The sequence below is a fragment of the Apodemus sylvaticus genome, chromosome 1 (genome assembly GCF_947179515.1).
Source record: "Apodemus sylvaticus chromosome 1, mApoSyl1.1, whole genome shotgun sequence".
NCBI lineage: Eukaryota > Metazoa > Chordata > Mammalia > Rodentia > Muridae > Apodemus > Apodemus sylvaticus.
In genome coordinates this window covers 27,522,794-27,545,680 of record NC_067472.1, presented here as the reverse complement: position 1 = coordinate 27,545,680, position 22,887 = coordinate 27,522,794, and the positions used below count along the sequence as shown (strand labels likewise).

The 22,887-nt window shown below is 39.9% G+C and overlaps 3 protein-coding genes and 1 pseudogene across 16 annotated transcripts in view; 2 read left to right on the top strand and 2 right to left on the bottom strand.

The window, feature by feature from the left end:
- Positions 1–22,887, bottom strand: part of LOC127688231 (interferon-induced protein with tetratricopeptide repeats 1-like) — a 180,368-nt gene that overhangs the window by 28,190 nt on the left and 129,291 nt on the right. The window lies entirely within an intron of this gene.
- Positions 1–22,887, top strand: part of Ifit2 (interferon induced protein with tetratricopeptide repeats 2) — a 130,653-nt gene that overhangs the window by 52,053 nt on the left and 55,713 nt on the right. The window contains exon 3 of one of the 2 annotated variants that reach the window (XM_052186805.1): positions 4,938–4,981. The exons of the other annotated variant lie outside the window; for it this stretch is intronic. Within the exon in view, the coding sequence (XP_052042765.1) occupies positions 4,938–4,981 (44 nt within the window). Of the gene's footprint in view, positions 1–4,937; positions 4,982–22,887 lie in introns of those variants that run through there. 2 annotated transcript variants of the gene reach the window in all.
- Positions 1,687–7,128, top strand: LOC127688362 (interferon-induced protein with tetratricopeptide repeats 3-like). Its single transcript, XM_052186924.1, has 2 exons — positions 1,687–1,785; positions 4,938–7,128. The coding sequence occupies exons 1-2, from the start codon at positions 1,781–1,783 to the stop codon at positions 6,163–6,165; spliced, it is 1,233 nt and encodes a 410-aa protein (XP_052042884.1). The 5' UTR covers positions 1,687–1,780; the 3' UTR covers positions 6,166–7,128.
- LOC127684464 (interferon-induced protein with tetratricopeptide repeats 1-like) lies at positions 9,785–11,186 on the bottom strand (annotated as a pseudogene).

Below are 22,887 nucleotides of genomic sequence, written 5' to 3'. Positions count from 1 at the left end.
TTCCAATAATGTGGAAAATTATTAATGATAACTAATGGCATACAATTGCTACTAATACAGAACAGAATCAAATGTGTATCCTGGCCCAGGAGCTAGACTAAAACAAGAATCAAGAATATGCAGAACTTACCTTACTGTGGTAGAAAATATCTGTTATATTAGGTTCTAGGTAGGACTGGAGGGAGGTCTGGTCAGTCAATAGGACCTGAATCTAGGTTCTACTGCCCAAGCCGAGCAGCTCAAGCACCTGTAACTACAGCTTCAGGGGAGAGAATGCCTTCTTTTGTCCTCTCTGAACAAGTACACACACACACACACACACACACACACACATACACACACACACACAGAGGGGTAGGGAGCAAGCATGTACGGCACACACAGATGTTTACACACACACAAAGCAGTGTGAAAGCAACAGAGAGGGAGAAAGAGAGAGAAAAATCAATTGATCTGTCAATCAATCAATCCACCAACCACCCACTCAATGCCAATCTCCTATATTCTTCAAAGAGGAAACAACTGGGTCAGTGTGTTCTTTGCTTGTCTTAATAACTTCTGTTGCTCAGAGATTTTCTACATTGCTAAAGCAGCATCTCTAATATCAAGACACTTAAAATGCACAGCTGTCCAGCCTACAGTTTTCTTTTAATCAGAGCAAAGAAGAAGGATGCAGGCCCACCCTCCATGGGCTTGTATTTTAGCATTTCAAGTTCCACTGGACCAAAATCAGGCATTGAGCTCTGAACCACAGAATGAAATGAGATCTATGACATTTTTATACTTTTTTTGTGGCTTTGCTAACTGAAGCCTCCAAAGCATAAGCTTAAGGCAAATGCAGTAGGTCTAACAGGTGTGTCCTTCCTTCTTATGCCATTAACAATAGCAAATTGCTAGGTAAATAACAACCAGGTAGCAAGTGACTTCATAGTTAGCAGTCAAGCAGCGAAAGCAGTGCTTTAAGCAAATCATTGAGTAAATCAGTAAATCCATACCAAAGAATTGGTCTTCTCTACCTCCTTCTACATCTACACTACTTCATAATTCAGAGCAGAATTCTTTGACTTTAACACATATCTGTTCTGCAACCAAGGAAGCAATTATACACATATTAATAGTTCCATAACAGAACTAGGTGTAAAGTAAATGGTCATCACAGACCTCTAGGAGCAAAACAACGCAGTGAATCCTCCTGGTGTTTTGCTACTTGAATTCAGTGTGGCATAAAATGTAAACATTGGTTTGATTGTGCTCTGGGAAAACTCCACAGCTCGCAACATGAACATAGAGAATGAAAACCAGAATTGAAAACTTTGTCCCACAAGGCACTCAGAGAGGGAAAAAAACTATTGTTTCTTTCAAGATATTTTGGAATTGTTTCTTTCATGTGGCCCCTGAAACCACTGTAAATTACCCTAGAGACTTTGTGGAAAACACTCTTTTCTCCCAGATGGTCTGTCAGGCTCCAGGAAATGCCTTGCTCCTCTCTAACAGCACAGTCACAGAGTCAAGAGCTTACACAAAGCTGTGGGCAGGACACAGAAGATCTCAGTAGTTACGTTTCATTTTCCTCTTCTGGTTGATTTTAAGTTTCAGTTTCTAGTTTCCTGTTCCCTTTCCCAAACCTAAGTCCTTACAAACAGCAGAGCATCAGCTGATGCATTCCCCCCCTCCTCCACCTAATATAATCCTCTGAGTGTCCACCCACAGTGGACTGAGATTTCTGAACTGCTCAGCCCACCCCCAGCTTTTCACAGCAGCACAGAAACAGATCGCCATCATGAGGTCAGTACAATCTCTGCTTCTTCACCTTAGATGATAAACTGAGCTGCTCCCTGCACAGTGGTGTCTTAAGCTGTCTGGTTGCTTGTAGATTAAAAACACCTGCATTAGCATGACTTTTACTGATTGGACCTTGGATTATTATTTCTCTGTGTGCCTGTACAGTATCCTGCAGTACCTAAAACTGTTCACGGATGCCCTGGAGAAGGTGTATAGACACAGTTTGATCCACTCGAGCAGAAAGTCTGACTCAAAGCTAGTACTAGAGGAATAACTCTTTCTGGACTTTTCTATTGTTTCATTCAAAGTGATCAAGTCACTGGAAGGTAGTGTATGTATGTGTGTGTGTTTGTGTGTGTGTGTGTGTGTGTATGTGTGTTGGTTTGTGTGTGTTTCAATGTGTGTGTGTGTTTCAATGTGTGTGTCTCTATGTGTATCCATCTCTGTGTGTCTCTCTGTGTGTTTTTCGGTATATGTGTGTCTGTGTATGTCTGTATGTACTGCTGTGTGTGTGTCTCCTTCTCTGTGAGTGTCTGTGGGTTTGTGTTTGTGTGTTTGTGTGTGTCTCTGTGTGTGTGCTTTTTCAAAGGAACCATTCCTACTCCAGCAGGTAGTGTGAGACTTGGAATCAGTACTGCAAGCTCACATCATGTTGTTGAATAGTTTCATCTCTTCACTGATTGAGGTACAAGAAACAATTCTTACAGATGAGCAGGGGTTTTCTTCATTTTGGTTTTCTTTTTATTTCTCATATACCAGCAAATCTCAAAATTTAAAGTTTGTTTTTGCTACTGTGAAAGGCCACAGGGCAAGCAAAACACCATCCCACCTCAAAATATAAACCCAGCCTAATTTGTAGCTATGGAAACACAGCAATAGTAACCTACAGATGGTAAGGGTAGAGTATGAAGTAACAAGGTCATCTCAGTGATGTCAGACATAACCTATGAGATCGTGTGTGGGGATATGTCCAAAAACAATTTTGAGACTCAGGGTGCATAAATCATTGAAATATGTGCATTTTATGTGAGGTAAAGAGTAATCATAGTAAATGTGATTTTTTTTTAAACTGAACTATACTTGCCTTTGGAGAGCCTCAGAGAGCATTAAGAGGAAGTGCTACTGTTCCTGTGAAATATGTATCAGGGAAGGATAGAGGCATTGATGGCAGAGGGAAGGCAGATGCTATTGGTTACTGCGAGAGCTAAGAAAAAAGACAGTCTTCCCTTTCCTCAGCTCCAAAGGCAACAACTATTTAGCAAAGTTCAGGTTAGAATTGCAAGGAACAAAAGGCACGAACCTCCAACTTCATTAGCTTATTCTTCCTACACAACGGGCTTCTGAGAAGATCAGTATTAGTTCTGTGTGTGGTTGACCAGAAAGCTGACCTGCCCAGAACTTTATTGGCTAGCCTAACCAAAAGGCTTTGCTGTGTTTTCTGTTTGGCTGCATCTAGAGCTACCAATCTAAGTAGGTCTGAGCAGGACCCTCTAGTTTATGCTGGCCAGGAGTCTATACCCCTGCATTCTGTGAGACCAGAGGTAGCTTGAGCTATTCTTCCCCAGTAATGTTAGAAATCGAAGTATGGGGGTAAATAAAGGACCCAGGAAGGCACCAGGATTCTTCTGGGTATGAGTCTCCTGCAAAGTCTAACGAAAATCTCTTGTTCTATGTACAGCTTTTTGTGTTATGGTCTTTCAATATCTAGACAGTAAATGTACCTATGTCTAAATTTCCCATAATACATCTTTCCAACTTTTGTATTATTTTTCTCTCTATTTTAGTTACATTGCTTAGTGTGCTGTGATAAGAGACCTAATGAAAGCAACTTAAGAAGAAAATATTAATTTATTTCAGCTCAGAGTTTGAGGGTACAACCATGGCAGCAAAGTTATGCTGGTCACAGTCCATGGTACAGTGCCACTCACATTTAGAGAGACTTGTACTGCACAATTAAACATTTTTGGACGCCAGCCTAGATATAGCCAAAGGAGTGTTTCTATGGTAATTACCGATCCCATCAGATTGACAATAAAAATTAGCTAACACAGCATCTTTCTCCTTTATACTCAGTCTGTGTAAGGACAGATGCAGGGAAGAGCTGAAGTCAGGGAAGGCCTTAAAGATCCATGGGTTGTGCCTCTTTCACAACCATCTGCCTCAGGAAATCTGAGACTTGAAAGGTAACACCCAGGGTTGTAGCCACAGGTAGTTTCTTATATTTGAAAAGACTAAATACGAATTTTTGAGTTCTTTTCTGTGGTTATTTTAATGGCATTTTGACTGCTTATCAAATGTGTTCATGAATAAGGTTATAATCCAATACTCTAGTTCATGATTATGTTTCAGAGAATGTATATTTCCTTTCCTTTTTTCTTTCTGAGTCAGGGTTTCATCATGTAACTTTGGCTGGTCTTAAACCCACACACATCAGCTGACTTCTGGCCCCTGAGTGCTAAAACTGAGAATTTGCATGACCATGCTCAGTTTTGATATTTGTTTTATCAGAATTGGGAAGCACATTATCATGGCTCTCTTCTTCCTGATGTGTAACTACTCCTGCATAAACCAGAACAGGGTAAAGACAAATTGTACCATGCTTCTGTCCTGAATCACAAGCAGCTTTTGTATATGACAAAAGTGTAAATGTCAGGGATTCTAAAGTCTTGTATGAATAGCTCTAAGATAAGTATAAAAGCTATATGGGTATAGACCTGTTTTAAAAGAACCAAAGATTTTTAATATATGTGCCAAAATGAATGTACTAATTATTTGTGGATGAAGTAGTTACTAGAAGACCTCCCTATCCTTGATTGTAGAAAATACCTCCTACACTGATTGTGTGAATCTGTTCACAGGAACTACCACAAAGAGATGACAGGTAGAAGTTTGGAAAGCATGTAGACATAAAGAAAGCTGGAATCTTTAATGGGTGTTTCAGGGCTGAGAAATTAGGAATTAGAAAATAATGACCAGAAAACAACATATTTTAGAGCCCATAGCTAACACTGTAAACTTAGTCCAAGACCCACAGGAAGGAGTTTGATTTTTCAATGTCCTGGGACTCAGTCCAGTTACCATGTAAACTTGACCATCACAAGATACACAAGATGTACAGGTACTCATCATGGTGACCATGTGTGTTTTCTCCACAGTGAGGTCAACAGGGAATCTCTGGAAAAAATCCTTCCACAGCTGAAGTGCCATTTCACCTGGAATTTATTCAAGGAAGGAAGTATGTCAAGTCATATGGAAGACAGGGTGTGCAACCAGATCGAACATTTAAACTTTGAATACAAAGCAACAATGTATGACTTATTGGCCTATATAAAGCACCTAGATGGAGAAAACGAGGCAGCCCTGGAATGCTTAGGGATAGCTGAAGGTTTACGGAAGCCAGAGCACGATGATCAAGCAGAAATTAGACATCTGGTCACCTGGGGAAACTATGCTTGGATCTACTATCACATGGGCAATCTCTCAGAAGCTCGGGCTTATGTTGACAAGGTGAGACAAGTTTGCCAAAAGTTTGCAAATCCTTACAGCATGGAATGCCCAGACCTTGACTGTGAGGAAGGATGGACACACCTAAAGTGTGGAAGAAATGAACGAGCCAAAATGTGCTTTGAAAAGGCTCTGGAAGGGAAGCCCAAGGATCCAGAGTGCTCGTCTGGGATGGCCATTGCCATGCTCCGCCTAGAAGAAAGACCTGAGAAGCAGGTCTCTGAGGATGCTCTGAAGCAGGCCATGCAGCTGAATTCTCAGAACCAGTATGTGAAAGTTCTCCTGGCCCTGAAACTGCAGAAGATAGGAGAAGAAGCTGAAGGGGAACGATTGATTAAAGATGCCCTGGAAAAGGCTCCTAATCAAACAGACGTCCTCCAAAAGGCTGCTCAGTTTTACAAGAAAAAGGGTAACCTAGACAGAGCTATTGAATTTCTTAAAAAAGCACTGAGATCCACAGATCACAACAGTCCCCTCTACTGCTTGGTCATGAGCCGTTACAGGAACATACTAGAGCAGCTGCCGAACACAGGAGAAGCTGACAACAGTAAGAGAAGACAGAGGATGGAAGAACTGAGAAGATTAACAATGGAGTACATGAATAAGGCTCTGCAGAGGAGGCAAAGTCCTCTGAACTCCTACTCAGATCTCATCGATTTCCCAGAAGTAGAGAGATGTTATCAGGTGGTCTTCAGCAAGGAGAGCCCTTGTGCGGAGGAAGAAGAACTGTATGAGCGCTATTGCAATCTCCAGGAGTGTCACAGGAAGTCTGAAGCCCTTGCAACCCTGGAGGATTTCATGCAGTTTCCCAGACATGAAAACCCCATCGAGAAGGAAGAAGTTAACCAGCAAATACAGAACACAGATCGAAACCTGTAATAGGAAATGTAGCTGGAATCTTGGCCTTTCCAGGGATAAATGAGAAGCTGAATGGGTTAGGGGTTTGGGTGGGAACAGACTTTGGGGCATAGGCAGCGTTTTCCTGAAATCTTGTGAGCCTGGGGACAACTGGAATGTGTCAGAGTGCAGACTCTCAGCTCTGCATTGTGAGAGAGGTATGCTGTGGAGTGGTGCTTATGGGGAGGAAAGGACTGGATAAGCAGGAGCCTTCCTGTCAAGGATTGGTAAGAAGCTGTTCTTGATTGTTTTTTAGCGAACTGCTTTCTCTCCCTGACTTCTCTGCTCATCCTAGCCATAGAATTTTCCAGTGACACAACCTTATTTCTAATCATGTAGGGAAATGGGGCATAAAACTCACAGAGAACGTTTGATTACAATTTTTCTTGAAATATATCACACCTGCCAACATAATTTAGTCTAGTTTCTTCATTCCATTTCATTGTAGTCTCTTAAGCCTGAAGGATTAACTGTTACCTAATTCTAGAACATTCTTTGCACATCATTCTTCTATTCTACTGTGGTTTTGTATGTGTGTCCCTATCAATCATAGTACAGTTAACATGTATGCCAAATTGAAATTGTAGAAAAGACACCTATAAACGTTTCAATGAAAATGCAGTCGTTGCAGAGTGAGGTGCTCAGGTCTCTTTCCCAGGTATGCTGTGACAACACACTGAAGCATAAAAGGGCACCATGTTCTGGCCTGTGTTTTACTAAGTTCTGTTGTCCTAGACTCTAAATTGAATGTGCTTCTCTGTCTCACAGCAATATAGAATGTAGGCTTAACACCCTGTTCCTTTCTAACAGTAATTAATAGACTGGTCAGAGCTGCATTTGTACTGATAATAACCTTAACATTTAGTACTTTTCAAATGTTTAAATTGTTTGTATCCAATGTTTCATTGTTGTTGCTTGATTAAAAATTACCCATTAAGCATTTTATTTTTTTGCCCTTGTGTTTAATAAAGGTTCTTAGCTCCTAAAAAAAAAAAGAAAGAAAAGAAAAGAAAAGAAAAGAAAAGAAAAGAAAAGAAAAGAAAATACAGTCGTACGTGTGGTGGTAAGAGACAGAGAAATAGTCCAGGAATATTAAATCTCAGTGTTTCTTCTTTTATGATTGGGGGTAGCTCATGAGACCTCGACATCCCTTTCTGAAGATACCATGGCATTGATGTTAGAAAAACCTGGCCAAAGAAATCAGGTGGAAACAGTTTGGGGAATCCTAGGGTATACAGAAGGAAGGGCAGGAGGATAGATATGATCAATATATATTATGCAAATGGATGGAAATTTTAAATGATTTTTCAATATTCTTCTGCTGCTAAGATGATGGGAAATTATGAATGCACAAAGGGTCTCAAAACACATCTGGTTTAGCATCTGTGGCTGCACTGAGCTGATCAAGTATAATCAGTATATTTAGGAACTCCCACTCTTCTTCCAGTCCACGTGATCCAGTTGAGGTCTGTGCACAGTTAGCAGCTGATTGTCCAAATTTTGGGGGGCTCAGGGATACCTGAGGAAATGTCCTTTCATCCAGCAGTAAGGACATAGGTGGTCACTACCTGCTGCTGAGACTTTCCCTTCTCTCAGCCTTCAGAAGAGTCTCTCAGACTCTTCATATGTTCCATTGCAGACAGTATTGTTGCTGTTGTTCTTGTTTTCAGACTGGGTTTCCCAGTATAGCCCAGATAGGCATGGAAGCTAGTCTCAAATTCACAGTTCTCTGGCATCAGCCTACCTTCTGGGATTTCAGGTGTATGGAGCAAGCTCAGCTCTGAAGTCACTTTTTAATCAATTTATAATTGATAGCCACAAGCTATGCACAACAAAGGAATAACATATAAATAAGATTAGCTTTTGAATAAATTTCTTTCCCTTAGATAGAGAACTAAATTCTGGACAAAATATCTGAAATAAATCCTGAAATGATTTTCTAGTTAGTTTAGTAAATAGAAACTTATTAGGAGGTGTGTACATGGGGGGAAGGCCCTGCCAATGTACGGATCACTCTCTCTAGATTTAGAGCTGTGCAGAAACTCCACACGCCGAGCAGCTTCTGATAGACACAAAATACACTGATCAAGAACTGGATTCTTGATGGAAGCTTGAGATTGCCCAATGGCTATTCTTAAAGAATAGGCATGGGCAGTAACACACTTCTGTCCCAAGATGAAAAGTGGCAGTCCAGTTTAGATTGCACGGTATATTTTAGTCCAGGCTTAACAATACAGTAAGACCCTATCTTAAAACATTACTTATAGAAGCATGACAATGGAAGATGAAGACAGTAATACTGAGAATTAGTGAAAGAGTAGATTGTGAAAGTTTGTAGTAGTCAAGCTGATTCAAATTCATACATTGATGTAGCCATTCCACAGCTTATACATATATCAGAAGATCATGCTATAGCATACATACATGTAATTTTAATTAAAGTCTATCAACTTTATATTTAAAATGAGAGGCTAATATAAGGAACAATTTTGCAACAAATAAATGTACACTGTAGCCCCTCTTGTCACAGACCACTATCTATCATCATCAATTGAATAATGCTAATAAAATGCTACATGTTTGAGGAGTATGTCTGTCATAAATACATCATCGGGCTCAGTTATTCTAGTACAAGAATAGTGAAATTAAAAAAAAATATATAAACATGTGAACCACACAAACCATAGGAGCACGTAAGAAAAACACTGTGCCATCTCAAGAAGAATTGTTACTAGCTCATAAATGTTTCTCATTGTACAATACTAGTTTAGAATGTGGTGGATAGCACATCTGAGAGCGTACGTCTCCAAGTACTTTCATCTATAGATTCTTTCTCAGTATGAAATTCCGGTAGATGAAGAAGACACAGTAATTGCCTTATCCCAACAACACAAATATACAGAGGAAAATAAAGGCAAACTGTTTTAGTTATAGGAAACTATCCCAAATCTGTAACATAGAAAAAATACTCATTTTGTTTGCTTAGAAATAAGTTGAAAAGATAGCTGAGTTCTGGTTGTGAGTTTTTTTGTACCAGTCCTTTTGGGATTTTTTTCCCCATAAGGTCTCCCTCTCTCTTATTCTCTTGATTTGCTTCCTTTCATTCTTCCCCATCCCTCCTTCTCATTCCCTTACTTCCTGTCTCTCTGTTTATCTACCATCTATCTATATACCATCTATGTATGTATGTATATATGTATGTATATGTCTATCATCAGAGCCTATGAAATAGAAAAACAGACTGAGGTCCTCTCCTTTTTAATGCTCACCAATGCTCATTTATTTTGCTCTCAGATGTTGTCTACATTTGGCAAATCCCATGAAAAATAAGCCTTAATGTGCTAAGTGTCCTTTGATCAGAATACTGGAAGAATGGTGGTATAGGTCATGCATGCCACAGGCACACTCATAAGGAAAATGTACAGCAATGTGTGGCAGGAGAATGGACACTGCACACTCACAGGTCTACAACAACAACAAAATCAGATCTATAGGAAAGCAAGAAATAGAAAAGGCATCACCTGCATCTTGTTTCATTGAGTTCTACATGGTTAAGGCCACAGCTGCAAAAGAATAGTAGAAAAGGGAGTCCTGCCCACACTTAATAAGCTCTACCACAAAACCCAGGATCCACTGCTCCTGTGAGCCTCAGGGCCTGCTCATAGCGTGACATGGATTCACTTGTGTCCCCTTTCAGTCTATAGACAAACCTGAGGAGGCTCAAGCTTTCTAGGATATCAGCATTCTGGTCAATGCATCTTTTAGCCAGCTTCCTTAAAGCCCTGAGAAGTTTATCCCTGGAGTGAGATGTTACCTCTATTTTCAAGACTTTTAAGTAATGGGTGGCAGCTGTCTCTTCTGATTTCTTATGGAATTGTTGGAAGTTGCCATAGCGTAAGTGAATCTCTTGCTGCATATGATCTTCCAAGTTACTCATGTTCAACATTTTTTGAAAATTGTCCTCTGCCTCTTTGAGTTGATCACTAAGTACATTTCAGCCAGATTAACATAAGCTATTTCATATGTGGGCTTCAGTTCTAAAGTCTTTTTAAAATGACATATAGCCAAATGGATGGATTGGTCTGCTATTTCTCTATCCTCCCCTATAGGTTTCATGTTTGTAGCTTTCTTTATTTAAATCAGTCGTGTCTTATGGCAAAGACCAATCTGGAAATGCAAGTAGGTGGAGAAAGGATGTGTCTGCAAGACAATCTCAAAAAAGTTGAGAACTTCTTCTACAAAACCTTTCCTTCTGTAAAATTTGCTTACATATCCAAAGACAGAGGTCTGAGAGGATATTCTGGACAGAGTGTCTTCAATCTGTTTTTCTGCTTCATCAGTTTTGCCTAAATCCTGAAGCTTTAGGGCAAGGAGAACTTTTATGTATGCATCTCCTGGATTTAACCTGGCAGCCTTCCTTAAATGTTCTAGAGAAGTGCAATCATGTTAAATCAGGCAATAGGCTACAACTGCATAGCCTGTGTTGTACTCAGGGGTTTCAGGATCCACTTCCAGAGCCTTTTCAAAGCAGCCCAGGACTTGTTAATTTAATAATATTTTTTCCCACACTTCAGCAAGGCCCGGCCTTCCTCACAGTCCATCTCAGCACACTCCATTCTGTATTGAAAGGGACTTGAAAATTCCTTGCAGACATTCACAACCCTGTCCAGGTAGATCTGGGCTTCGGCCAAGCCACCCCTGTGGTAATGCACCCAGGCACAGTTGCCCCAGGTCAACAGGCTTCTCTTGCCTAACTGCTCTCTCTGGACCAAGGCTTCAGCTTCTCTCAAGCTCTGCAGGGCCTCATCGTGCTGGCCTTTCAGGTGTCTCACGTAGGCCAGGAGGTTGTGCATCCTAAATCTCTCATTGTTATCAAGAAACTCAGTCTTTGAGATTCTTACTTCCAAATCAGGCATGTCCACATCTTTTATAACCAACTCCCATGTGAAGTGGCATCTCAGTTCATCCAGGCTCGCACATATGAGACTTCTATGAGATTCTTCACTGTAAAAGCAGAGCCAAGTTATTGATACTTTTTACATATTGTGTGTACTGTGAATCACCCAGCATTTTAAGTCACAAAACACCCTCCTTCCCAACATCCCTGTGTATATTAATCTCTCAGAGTGAATTAATTGTACATAATAATTTGAAAAATGCCCCTTACTTAATTGTGCTAGTATTTGGCTACAAAATATCTAATGCTAATTACAATGATAATTCCATTAATATCATTAGAGTTTAAGTCATGTTGGTGAGCTTTAAGCTATCTTGATACAAAAATTAGAGTTATTTAGAAAAGAGTCTTCATGGAGGAAACATGTTCACTAAGACTGGACAGTATGCAAGCCTCTGAGGCATCTTCTTAGTTATTGATAGATAGATGAAACATCATGCTATCATGGGTGCTGCCATGTCTGGGCAGATGTTCCTGAACTCTAATAGCTGATAATGTGAGCAAGTCAAGAGGAGCCTGCCAGTAAGTTACAGATCTCCATGGTTACTGGTTTAGTTCCTGTTTCTGGATTCCTACCTTGACTTCCTACTGTGCCTTCCCCTCATGATGAACTACAACTGAGAAGTGAAATAATCTCTTTCTACTTCAAGTTGCTTTTCCTCATAATCTTCATCACAGTGATAGAAGCCCTAACAAAGACATCAACGAGCCCTAAGAATCAGGAAATACCAACCAAGAGTGACCTCAAAGTTTATACATGCCAGAGGACCAGGAGGCCTGCTGGAAAGGGTGTGTGCTAGATCTCAGAAGGCTACTGCACCCAAGCATTCTCATCAATATTTGTGTGCAAAGAGGACCTGCATGGCTGGGAGAGTTTTTACAAGGCCCAAGTCCTAGATGACTTGTGTAAAACTCTATGCTGAAGTAGAGGTGGTGTTGACACCTCCTTCCTCCAATGAGTGCATGAAAGTACAGAACTCCAGGGTAAAGTGGACACAGTACAAAGTCAAATATAACTCCTCTTTTTATTATTGCATGATTCAAGATCATGTGGTTCCTTAGCTTAATGAGGGGTAGGTAAACATATCTTCAACAACCACAGCAATCATTTCTGACCACCTACGTGGAAGCATAATATTTAGGGTTCTCTGTGACAGAGAGTCTCTCTTCTAATATTTCTTCTGTGATATTCTTTCTTTAAAAGCACTGTGGACAAAATATATTCCTTTGATAGTTGAATAAGTTGTCTAAACAAGGCAAAGCTTCTTATCAACAGGGAAATGTTTTGACTCAAAGGTTTCTGGTCACTCCAACCGAGGGTGATGAAAACAGACACTTCCCAGGAATCATTTCTACATAGATATCTGTTACTCTAGAGCCGGGAAAATATTTGGGAATGAATATTCTGTGCTTTCAAAATACATGACTCAAGTTCACCTACCTGAGCCCTAATCCAGTTAGTGAGAGACCAAATTGTTTGAGTTCAGACTTCATGTTAGAGACCCTGCCCAAAATGTTGCAATCAAGTAAACTAACAGGCCAACACCTAGCACTAGTTTATACACTTATACCCAATAAGACCTGTGTCTACCACCAGATTCCAGGTTAACTCCCCAACAAAACCTGTGTCTTGCACCAATCTCCTGGTTATTTCCCAACAAATATGCATCTCCACATTATGAGCCTGCCAGTGATAGTTCCCTTCCTAACAACTAAACATTTAAAAAAAATGAATTTTAGTTCATGGTTCCATTCCAAACAACATTATGCTAAAGGTCCTAATTGCCCCCCTAACAGATGTGTGTCACTCAATACACTCTCTTCTTGCCTCTAAAAATACTGCCTAAACCTAGCCTGAGGGTTCTACCTTCCTGCTGTGTGAAGGTTGGCATGGAGCCCAAGCTGGAACTTGAAGAGCTCCTAAGGGGATTACATCAGTATTGGCTCCCATGTGGTCTTTCTGGGGTTCACAAACGTTTCTTGGTACAACACTAGTGCATTATGGCAAATAGACTTCCTTTCAAATGATCTAATCATAGCAGTTTGTTTAGAGAGAGCACAGCAGGTTCCTGCTCTCCTTGAGACTACTGAATTTGAACAATCTCACACGGTCTTCTGTCTCCTGTTAGGAGCAACTCCTTTTCTTTCTTACCTCGATGATATCACTTGCTTTCCTCTTGGTTTGGACCCTGAAGGGGGCTAGAGAGCAGAGAGTCATCACTGGTGTGCACACTCTCCAGAATAGGACTAAGGAACCCAAGTCCTCTGTTGCCAGGGAGCACTCTGACATGAATGCTACCAGATCTGTTTGAGTGCATGGGGACCTAATCCCTCTCTGGGCTAGACGGGTCTAGATGGGGCTTGTCCCAATTGTCACACTGGGCTCTTCCCCTCTGCTGTTCTGATGAATGAACATGCAAGAAGGAAGAGCTCACTCTGCCTCAGTCCCTGTACCATGATTCTGTTTTTCACATATAATCTTAGGCTAAAAATATTTTCTTTTCTTTAAAGTCACTAATATGTACCTCCTTCTCATGTGTTGGAGGATGGAGCCTGGTGATGGGCCCATTTGACTATTAGTTTTTCCCCTTTAACCAACTACAATACCAGATAGACTCAACAAGTAGCTAGAATGCCATTGAGTCAAAGTATTTTCTGTAGATGTAAACTACATTTAACCAAACTAGAAAGAAAAGGTTGCGTGTTTTCTAGAATCCATGCATTACAATCCTAAGATTCCTGATTTGCCTGCTTCGGGCCTAGTGCTTCAAAGGTAGCACTGGAAATCTGAGGTTACCAGATTCTCAGTGTACTCCAGAGTTTCTGAGTGACTAATTCTGGGGTTGGAACCTGGAAAGCATTGTTTCCAGTAAGTACCCAGCTGGTACTGACACATGAGCTTATCTGAGCATTACTGATTTCAGGAAAAATAAGTTTTGGAGTAAGGATATTTTCATAATCATATCGTAACCATAGAAGTGTGATCTGAGTGACTAGAGAGAGATGAATCAGTAGCTAACACCCTATACTGCTCTCCCTGTGAACCCTGGTGTTCCCAGCACCTATGTCTGGTGGATCAACCCTAACTATACTGCAGTTCCAGAAAATTTGATATCCTTTTCCTTTATGGAACCTGTGGGCCTGTGATACTCATAAACCCATGCAATCAAAACACATACACATAAATTAAAATACATGTATTTTAAAGAAAGTTTTGACCTATCAATAAAAACAGAAAGAAATAATACAAACTCAATAAAAATAGAAACTCTAGATGAAATGGACAATTTTCTAGACAGATACCAGCTACAAAAGTTAAATCAGGATCAGATAAATGATGTAAACACTCCCATAACTCCTCAAGAAATAGAAGCAGTCATTAATAGTCTCCCAACCAAAGAAAGCCCAGGACCAGATGGGTTTTATGCAAAATTCTATCAGACCTTCAAAGAAGTCTTAATACCAATACTTTTCAAGCTATTCCACAAAATTGAAACAGAAGGAAGACTACCCAATTCGTTCTATGAAGCCATAATTACTCTGATACCCAAACCACACAAAGACCCAACAAAAACAGAGAACTTTAGACCAATTTCCCTTATGAATATCTATGCAAAAATACCTAATAAAATTCTTGCTAACCAAATCCAAGAACACATCAAAATGATCATCCACCATGATGAAGTAGGCTTCATTTCAAGGATGCAGGGATAGGTAAATATACAAAAATACATCATTGTAATCCACTATATAAACAAACTCAAAGAAAAAAAAACAACATGGTCATTTCATTCGATGATGAGAAAGCATTTAACAAAATCCAACACCCCTTCATGATAAAAATCTTGGAAATATCAGGAATTCAAGGCCCATACCTAAACATAGTAAAAGCAATACACAGCAAACAAATAGCCAACATCAAACAAAATGGAGAGAAACTTGGAGCAACCCCACTGAAGCCAGAGACTAGAGAACACTGCCCAATCTTTCCCTACCTGTTCAATATAATACTCGAAGTCCTAGCCAGAGCAATCAGACAACAAAAAGAGATCAAAGGGATACAAATTGGAAAGAAAGAAGTCAAAGTATCACTATTTGCAGATGATACGATAGTATACTTAAGTGACCCCAAAAACTGCACCGGAGAACCCTTTAAGCTAATTAAACAACTTCAACAAAGAGGCTGGATAGAAAATTAACTCAAAAAAATTAGTAGCCTTCCTATACTCAAAATATAAAGAGGCTAAGAAAGTAATTAGGAAAATGACACCCTTTGCAATAGTCACAAATAATATAAAATACCTTGGTGTGACTATTACCAAGCAAGTGAAAGATCTGTATGACAAGAACTTCAAGTCTCTGAAGAAAGAAATCAAAGATCTCAGGAGATGAAAAGATCTCTCATGCTCAGGACTTGACAGGATTAATATAATAAAAATGTCCATCTTGCCTAAATCAATCTACCCCATTCAATGCAATGCACATCAAAATTACAACTCAATTCTTCATAGAATTAAAAAGAGCACTTTCCAAATTTATCTGGAATAATGAAAAACCTAGGATAGAGAAAATTATTCTCAACAATTAAAGAACCTCTGGCAGAATCACCATCCCCGACCTCAAGCTATACTACAGAGCTGTAATGATAAAAATTGCACGGTATTAGTACAATGACAGGCAGGTAGAACAATGGAATAGAATTGAAGACCCAGAAACAAAGCCACACACCTATGGTCACTTGATCTTTGATAAAGGAGTTATAACTATCCAACAGAAAAAAAGACAGCATTTTCAGCTAATGGTGCTAGTTCAACTGGTAGTCATCATGTAGAAGAATGCAAATAGATCCATTGTTAGATCCCCGAACAAAGCTCAAGTCCAGGTAGGTCAAGCACCTCCATATAAAACTAGATACAGTGAATCCAATAGAAGAGAAATTAGAGAAGAGCCTGAAGCACGTGGGCACAGGGGAAAATTTCCTGAACAGAACACAAATAGCTTATGCTCTAAGATCAAGAATTGACAAATGGGACCTCATAAAATTGGAAAGCTTCTATAAGGGAAAGAACACTGTCAATAGGACAAAACGGCAACCAACAGATTGGGAAAAGATCTTTACCTATCTTAAACCCAACAGAGGGCTAATATCCAATATATACAAAGAACAAAACAAGTTAGACTCCAGAGAACCAAATAATCCCATTAAACATGGGGTATGGAGCTACAAAAGTAATTCTCAACTGTGGAATTCTGAATGATGGTCGAGAAGGACCTAAATAAATGTTGGCCATCCTTAGTTATAAGGGAAATGCAAATCAAAACAACCCTGAGATTTCACCTCACACCAGTCAGAATGGCTAAAATCAAAAACTCAGGTGATAGCAGATGCTAGAGAGGATGTGGAGAAAGACAAACACTCTTCTACTGTTGGTGGGATTGCAAGCTGGTACAAGCACTGTGGAAATCAGTTTGGCCACTCCTTAGAAAATTGGACATAGTACGACCTGAGGACCCAGTTATACCACACCTGGGCATATACCCAGAAGACTCTCCAACATGTAATAAAGACACATGCTCCAATATGTTCATTGAAGCCTTATTTATAATAGCCAGAAGCTGGAAAGAACTCAGATGTCCTTCAACAGAGGAATGGATACAGAAAATGTTGTATTAGTTACACAATGAAGTACTACTCAGCTATTAAAAATGATGAATTCATGAAATTCTTAGGCAAATGTATAGAACTAGCAAATATCATCCTGAGTGAGGTAGCCCAATTACAAAAGAACACACATGGTATGCACTCACTGATAAGTAGATATTAGCCCAAAAGCTCAGAATACCCAAAATACAATTCACAGACCACATGAAGCTCAAGAAAGAAGATCAAAGTGGGTGCTCCCATTCTTCTGAGAAGGGGAACAAAGAACTTACAGGAGTCAATATGGAGATAATGTGAAGAGCAGAAACTGAAGAAAAGGTCATCCAGAGACTGTCCCACCTGGGAATTCATCCCATATACATTCACCAAACCCTGGCACTTTTCTGGATGCCAAGAAATGCTTTCTGAAAGGAGCCTGATATGTCTGTCTCTTTTGAGTCCCTGTCAGAAACTTGCAAATACAGAGGCAGATTCTCACAGCCAACCATTGAACTGAGCACATGGTCCCCAATGCAGGAGTTAGAGAAAGGAAGGCAGGAGCTGAAGAGGTTTGTAACCTCATAGGAAGAAGAACAGTATCAATCAAGCAGACACCCCAGAGCTCCCAAAGTCTAAGCCACCAACCAAGGAGTACAAATGGACTCATGGCTCCAGCTGCCTATGTAGCAGAGGATTTCCTTGTCAGGCATCAATGGAAGGAAAGGTCCTTGATCCTATGAAGGCTAGATAGATGCCCCAGAGTAGGCAAAATTGAGGGCAAGTAGGTGGGTTTGGGGTGGGGGAAGGAACATTCTCATATGATCAGGGGGAGGAGGATGGAGTTGGGGTTTCCAGGAAGGGGGAAACCGGAAAAGGGGAAAACATTTGAAAGGTAAGTAAAGAAAATATCCAATTAAAAAACGGAGGAAAAGATTAAAAAGGAAGAAAAAGGAAAAAAAGATGTTGCCTTTACTGAGAAGGCTGAAACAGGCAGGAAGCTCAGCTGTTCATTCATCCTCATCCTACCCCTCTGGACCACTTTCATCCATGCTTTATTTCCTGCACATGGGAAAGCAGAGGCTAAGGACTTATTTCTCTAGATCTCTTTGATTTTATTTTTTTTTATCTTCTCTTGGCTTCAGCCACTTGGTTACACAACCTCAGAAATGCATCTCCAGAAAGGGGAAAGTCTTGATGCTCTTCTGCGAGCAACCAGCAAGCTGCACTTGGCATTGATAGTACTTGGTTTGTCCTCCAAGGTTCTACATGAGCTCCTTCTGAAATCTCAGCCTCAGGACCCTTCTAGTCCTACTGAATCTCCCTTCCCCTCCCCCTTCAAGGCCTATGGTAATTATGCAATCTTGGGTTTTCCTCTTACCCCAAACCTTCCCCACTGAGCAGACTGTGGAAACCTATCCCCATCAGAACCAGAAACAGGATGACTCCATTAGGAGGAAGCATACCCAGGAACAGGTCAGTCAAGGCTCTAAGTTTAGAGTGTCAACACATGCAGAAATAAGGTGAGCAAAGAAGAGAAAGCCTTTACCTCATGTTGCTGGGAGACAGAAGTTGTTCCTTAGCACTTTAATTCGGGCCAAGAATTAATTCTTCCAAACATAATCAAAGCAGCTCTAGGGACTCTAGGATAAACAATTTATATATTGAAGGATTACCACACAGTTTGTCACATCCTCAATTCCTGAGTGAAACACTGGAGAGAGAATTTGTGGCAGATTGATATTGTGGGTGTTTGTTTTTTCCACATTTTTTTTGATGTTGTCTAAAACAAAAAAGTTCACATCAGGTATATACTCCTGTGAATTTCCTACCATTGTTTTGGATTTCCTTCCTTTGTCCACTGAGACTGCCACCATGTCCTTATCAGTGGTCCAAACAACCTTATTTTATTTGGCCAGTAGAAGATGTGCTTAATAATCAGATCATGATGGCTAAATGGAGCCTAGAATACCCAGGGAAGTGTGGATGTGTTTGTGTGTGTGTGTGTGTGTGTGTGTGTGTGTGCTTATTCAAAGGAACTATTCTTACTCCAGCAGGTAGTGTGAGACTTGGAATCAGTACTGCATGCTCACTTTGTGTTGCTGAGATGTGTGATCACTTCATGATTGAGGTACAAAAACCAATTCTTACAGATGATCAGGGGTTTGCTCTTCTTGGTTTTCTTTTCATTTCTCATAATCAAGCAAATCTCAAAGTTTAAAGTTTATTTTTGCTAATGTGAAAGGCCACAGAACAAAAAGAAAACCATACTCTCTCTCAAAACATAAACTCTGCCTAATTTGTAGCTATGGAAGAATAACAATGGTTACCTTGAGATGGTAAGGGAAGAGTGTGAGATGCACATGGGCATCTCAGGGATGTCAGTCATAACCTATAAGGAGTGTGTGTGTGTGCACAGGGGCATAAACACTTGTTGAGACTCAGGGTGCATATACCTTTAAAATAAGTGCATTTTGTGATAAGTAAAGAGTAATCATATTAAATGTGATTTTTGACTTAACTGAAACTATACCTGCGTTTGGAGAGCCTCAGAGAGAACTAAGTGGGAGTGCTACTGTTCCTGTGAAATATGTATCAGGGAAGGATAGAGACATTGATGACAAAGGGAAGGCAGATGCTATTAGCTACTATGAGAGCTAAGAAAAAAGACAGTCTTCCCTGTCCTCAGCTCCAAGGGTTACAAATGTTTAGCAAGGTTCTGTTTAGAGTTGCAAGAAATGAAAGTCGTGGACCTCCAACTATATTAGCTTACTCCTTCCTACAGAACGGGCCTCTGAGAAGATCAGTATTAGTTCTGGATGTGGTTGACCAGAAAGCTGACCTGCCCAGGACTTTATTGGCTAGCCTGAGTAAAAGGCTGTGATGTGTTTTCTGTTTGGCAGCATCTAGAGCAAGCAATCTAAGCAGGTATGAGCAGGACACTCTAGATTATGCTGGCCAGGAGTCTATACCCCTGCATTCTGTGAGACCAGAATGCAGTGAAGACAGAACTGCTTAAGCAGTTCTCCTGAAATGTTAGAAGTTGAAGAATGGAGTAATTAAGGACGTGGGAAGGCACCTGGACCATTCTGGGTACAAGCCTCCTGCATGTCTCATGAAAATCTTTGTTCTATGTACAGTTTTGTGTGTGATGGTGTTTCAGTGTCTAGACAGTAAATGTCCATATGTCTAAATTCCCATAACCAAATTTTCCAATTTGGGTATTATGTCTCTCTGTTTTAGTTACATTGCTTAGTGTGCTGGTGATAAGAGACCTGATGAAAGCAACTTAAGGAAGAAAATGTTAATTTATTTCAGCTCAGAGTTTAAGGGGACACTCAGTGAAGTCATGGTGGTCAGAGCACATGCTGGTCTCAGTGTGTTTAGTGAGGAAATAGAGACAGGTGAATTCTGGTGCCCAGCTTGCTTTATTTATATTTATTTATTCTTGGATCGTGGCCCAAGGTGTGGGGTCACCCACACTTAGAGAGAATTTTACTGCACAGTTAAACATTTTCAGACACCTTCCTAGATATAACCAAAGGTGTGTTTCTATGGTAAGTATACATCCCTTCAGATTGACAGTGGGAATCTGCTGACACAGCATCATTCCCCTTTATACTGAGACTGCATAAGGACAAAATTAGGGAAGAGCTGAAGGCAGGGATGTTCTTCAAGATGCATGGGTCACCCCTCTTAAGTGCACACACATCACCTAATTCTGCTCCTGAGTGCTGGAGCTGAGAATGTGCATGACCATGCTCAGCTTTGAACTTTGTTTCATTAGAGGTGGGAAGCACATTTTCAGGGCCCTTTTCTTCCTGATGTGCATCTGCTCCCCTGTAAACTAGAAGAGGTATAAAGAATCACAGTCTCTCAAATTACACTATGCTTGTGTCCTGAATCACAATTAGCGTTTGTAGATGATTAACTTGTGGCCCTCTTCCTGTGTGTCTGAAGACAGCAATAGTATACTCACACATATTTATGTATATATACACATATAAATGTATATATATATATATATGAAGAGTACATCTAAAAAAGAAATAACTTAAAACATTCATATATATATTTATATATATAAACCCTAAGATTTCATCTTACACCAGTCAGAATGGCTAAGATTAAAAATTCAGGAGACAGCAGGTGTTGGAGAGGGTGTGGAGAAAGAGGAACACTCCTCCACTGCTGGTGGGGTTGCAAATTGGTACAACCACTCTGGAAATCAGTCTGGCAGTTCCTCCGAAAACTGGGCACCTCACTTCCAGAAGATCCTGCTATACCACTCCTGGGCATATACCCAGAGGATTCCCCACCTCTGTAAGTGTGGACTGGAAATGACTATAATCCATGTAAGTCAGTGTGCAGATACAGAGTTTAAATGAAAAATTTCATTTTCTTTTGATTTGATAATGTTCCTGTCAAAGAACCATAGACTTACACAAAGTCCAGTATCAGTCATGATAATCCCCCTTTGAATTGTAAGTCAGGGTTATCTAAAGCACTCCCAAAACATTTAGTATACAATTGTTGCTCCTGATTGCCTCCTGAAGGTAGGAAATTAAATTCTTATTGTTGAAAACACCATGCACTTTAGCCTTAGGGCTTAGGAGACCCAAGTTGGATCTGATCTGAAAGCCTCCTACCTGAGAAGTAGCATTTACAGTAAGGTGCTGTTCAAGCTTCCAGAAAAGGGAAACATGGAATAGTGCCACCCAGCTGTGCTGCTTGTAAACCACAACAACATCCAGCATGGCTCTAGGATAACCCTAAGGATGCAATAGTAGTGTGCATGCCTTGATAGTAACCAACAGTTCTCAAATGGATCTAAAGGCTTGACCAACAAGAGGGAACCCTTGCCTAGATATATAACCTTGCTCAACTATTAGGACTAGTGACAAAACAGATCTTTGAGGAGCTCCTACAACTTCCATGTTACTAAACCAGCTTAATCCCTAACTACTTTCAAACATCCATCCTTATATAGATGAAGGAGTATAGTTCTTTCTCTTCATGAAGAAAATTGACTTTGTAACAAACAGAAAGCTAACATTTTAGAAATCTATAACCAGTCAATCAAAATGTAGAGGTATAAAGCCTAGTTCCAACATATACATCATTATCATCGGTCCTGCACCTGAGGATTGGGGATCATTGCAGAAGAGAAAGTGGAAAAAATAAAAATAAAAGGCAAAATCAATAATAAGTTTTGTATGAGGTTGTGTCTCCTGTAAATGTCAGAAGCACCATCCCCACAAAGTCCCCAACTTAACTGTTCAAACATGAGTGGACAAGGACCACACGAATGGATATGCTGAAGTGAAAAAGCTCAGGTGTTCTCAACCTTAGACAAAGAACTATAAGCAAATAAAGGATGGTGATAATGGGTACTATAATATTCCCCAGGAAGAGTACACTAGTTGGTTGTGCAATACCAAATGATAAGCCCTGAAATCGTTCACAAACAAGTTTCCATACTCATACTGAGCATGCGTGTGCTACAACATAAATAGATAGATAGATAGATAGATAGATAGATAGATAGATAGATAGATAGATAGATACATACATACATACATACATACATACATACATAGATACATAGATTGATCAATGCATGGATGGACATGTAGATAGATAGGTAAATGGATATATATTTATATATATTTATATATTAAATATATATATCTTCACACACACATACATACATACATATAAAGATGGTGTATAGAGAGATGGTAGACAGATGGATACACAGGAACAAAAGGAGGGATTGGGATGGATGACAGGAAATATAGTGAAAGAATAAGAGAGAGGGAGATATAGAGTTTACAGGGGGAAAAATTCTAGTGTACAGGGGGAAAAAATCCCAAAAGAACTGGTATAAAAAACTCTCAACCCAAACTCAGCTATCTTTTCAACTAATTTCTAAAAAAAATGAATAATTTTATATGTTGCAGATTTGTGATAGTTTCCTATAATTAAAACAGTTCACCTTTATTTCCCTCTGTATATATGCGTTGTTAGAATAAGGCAATTACTGTGTCTTCTTCATCTACTGAAATTTTGTACTGAGAAAAGATCTATATATGAAAGCTCTTGGAGT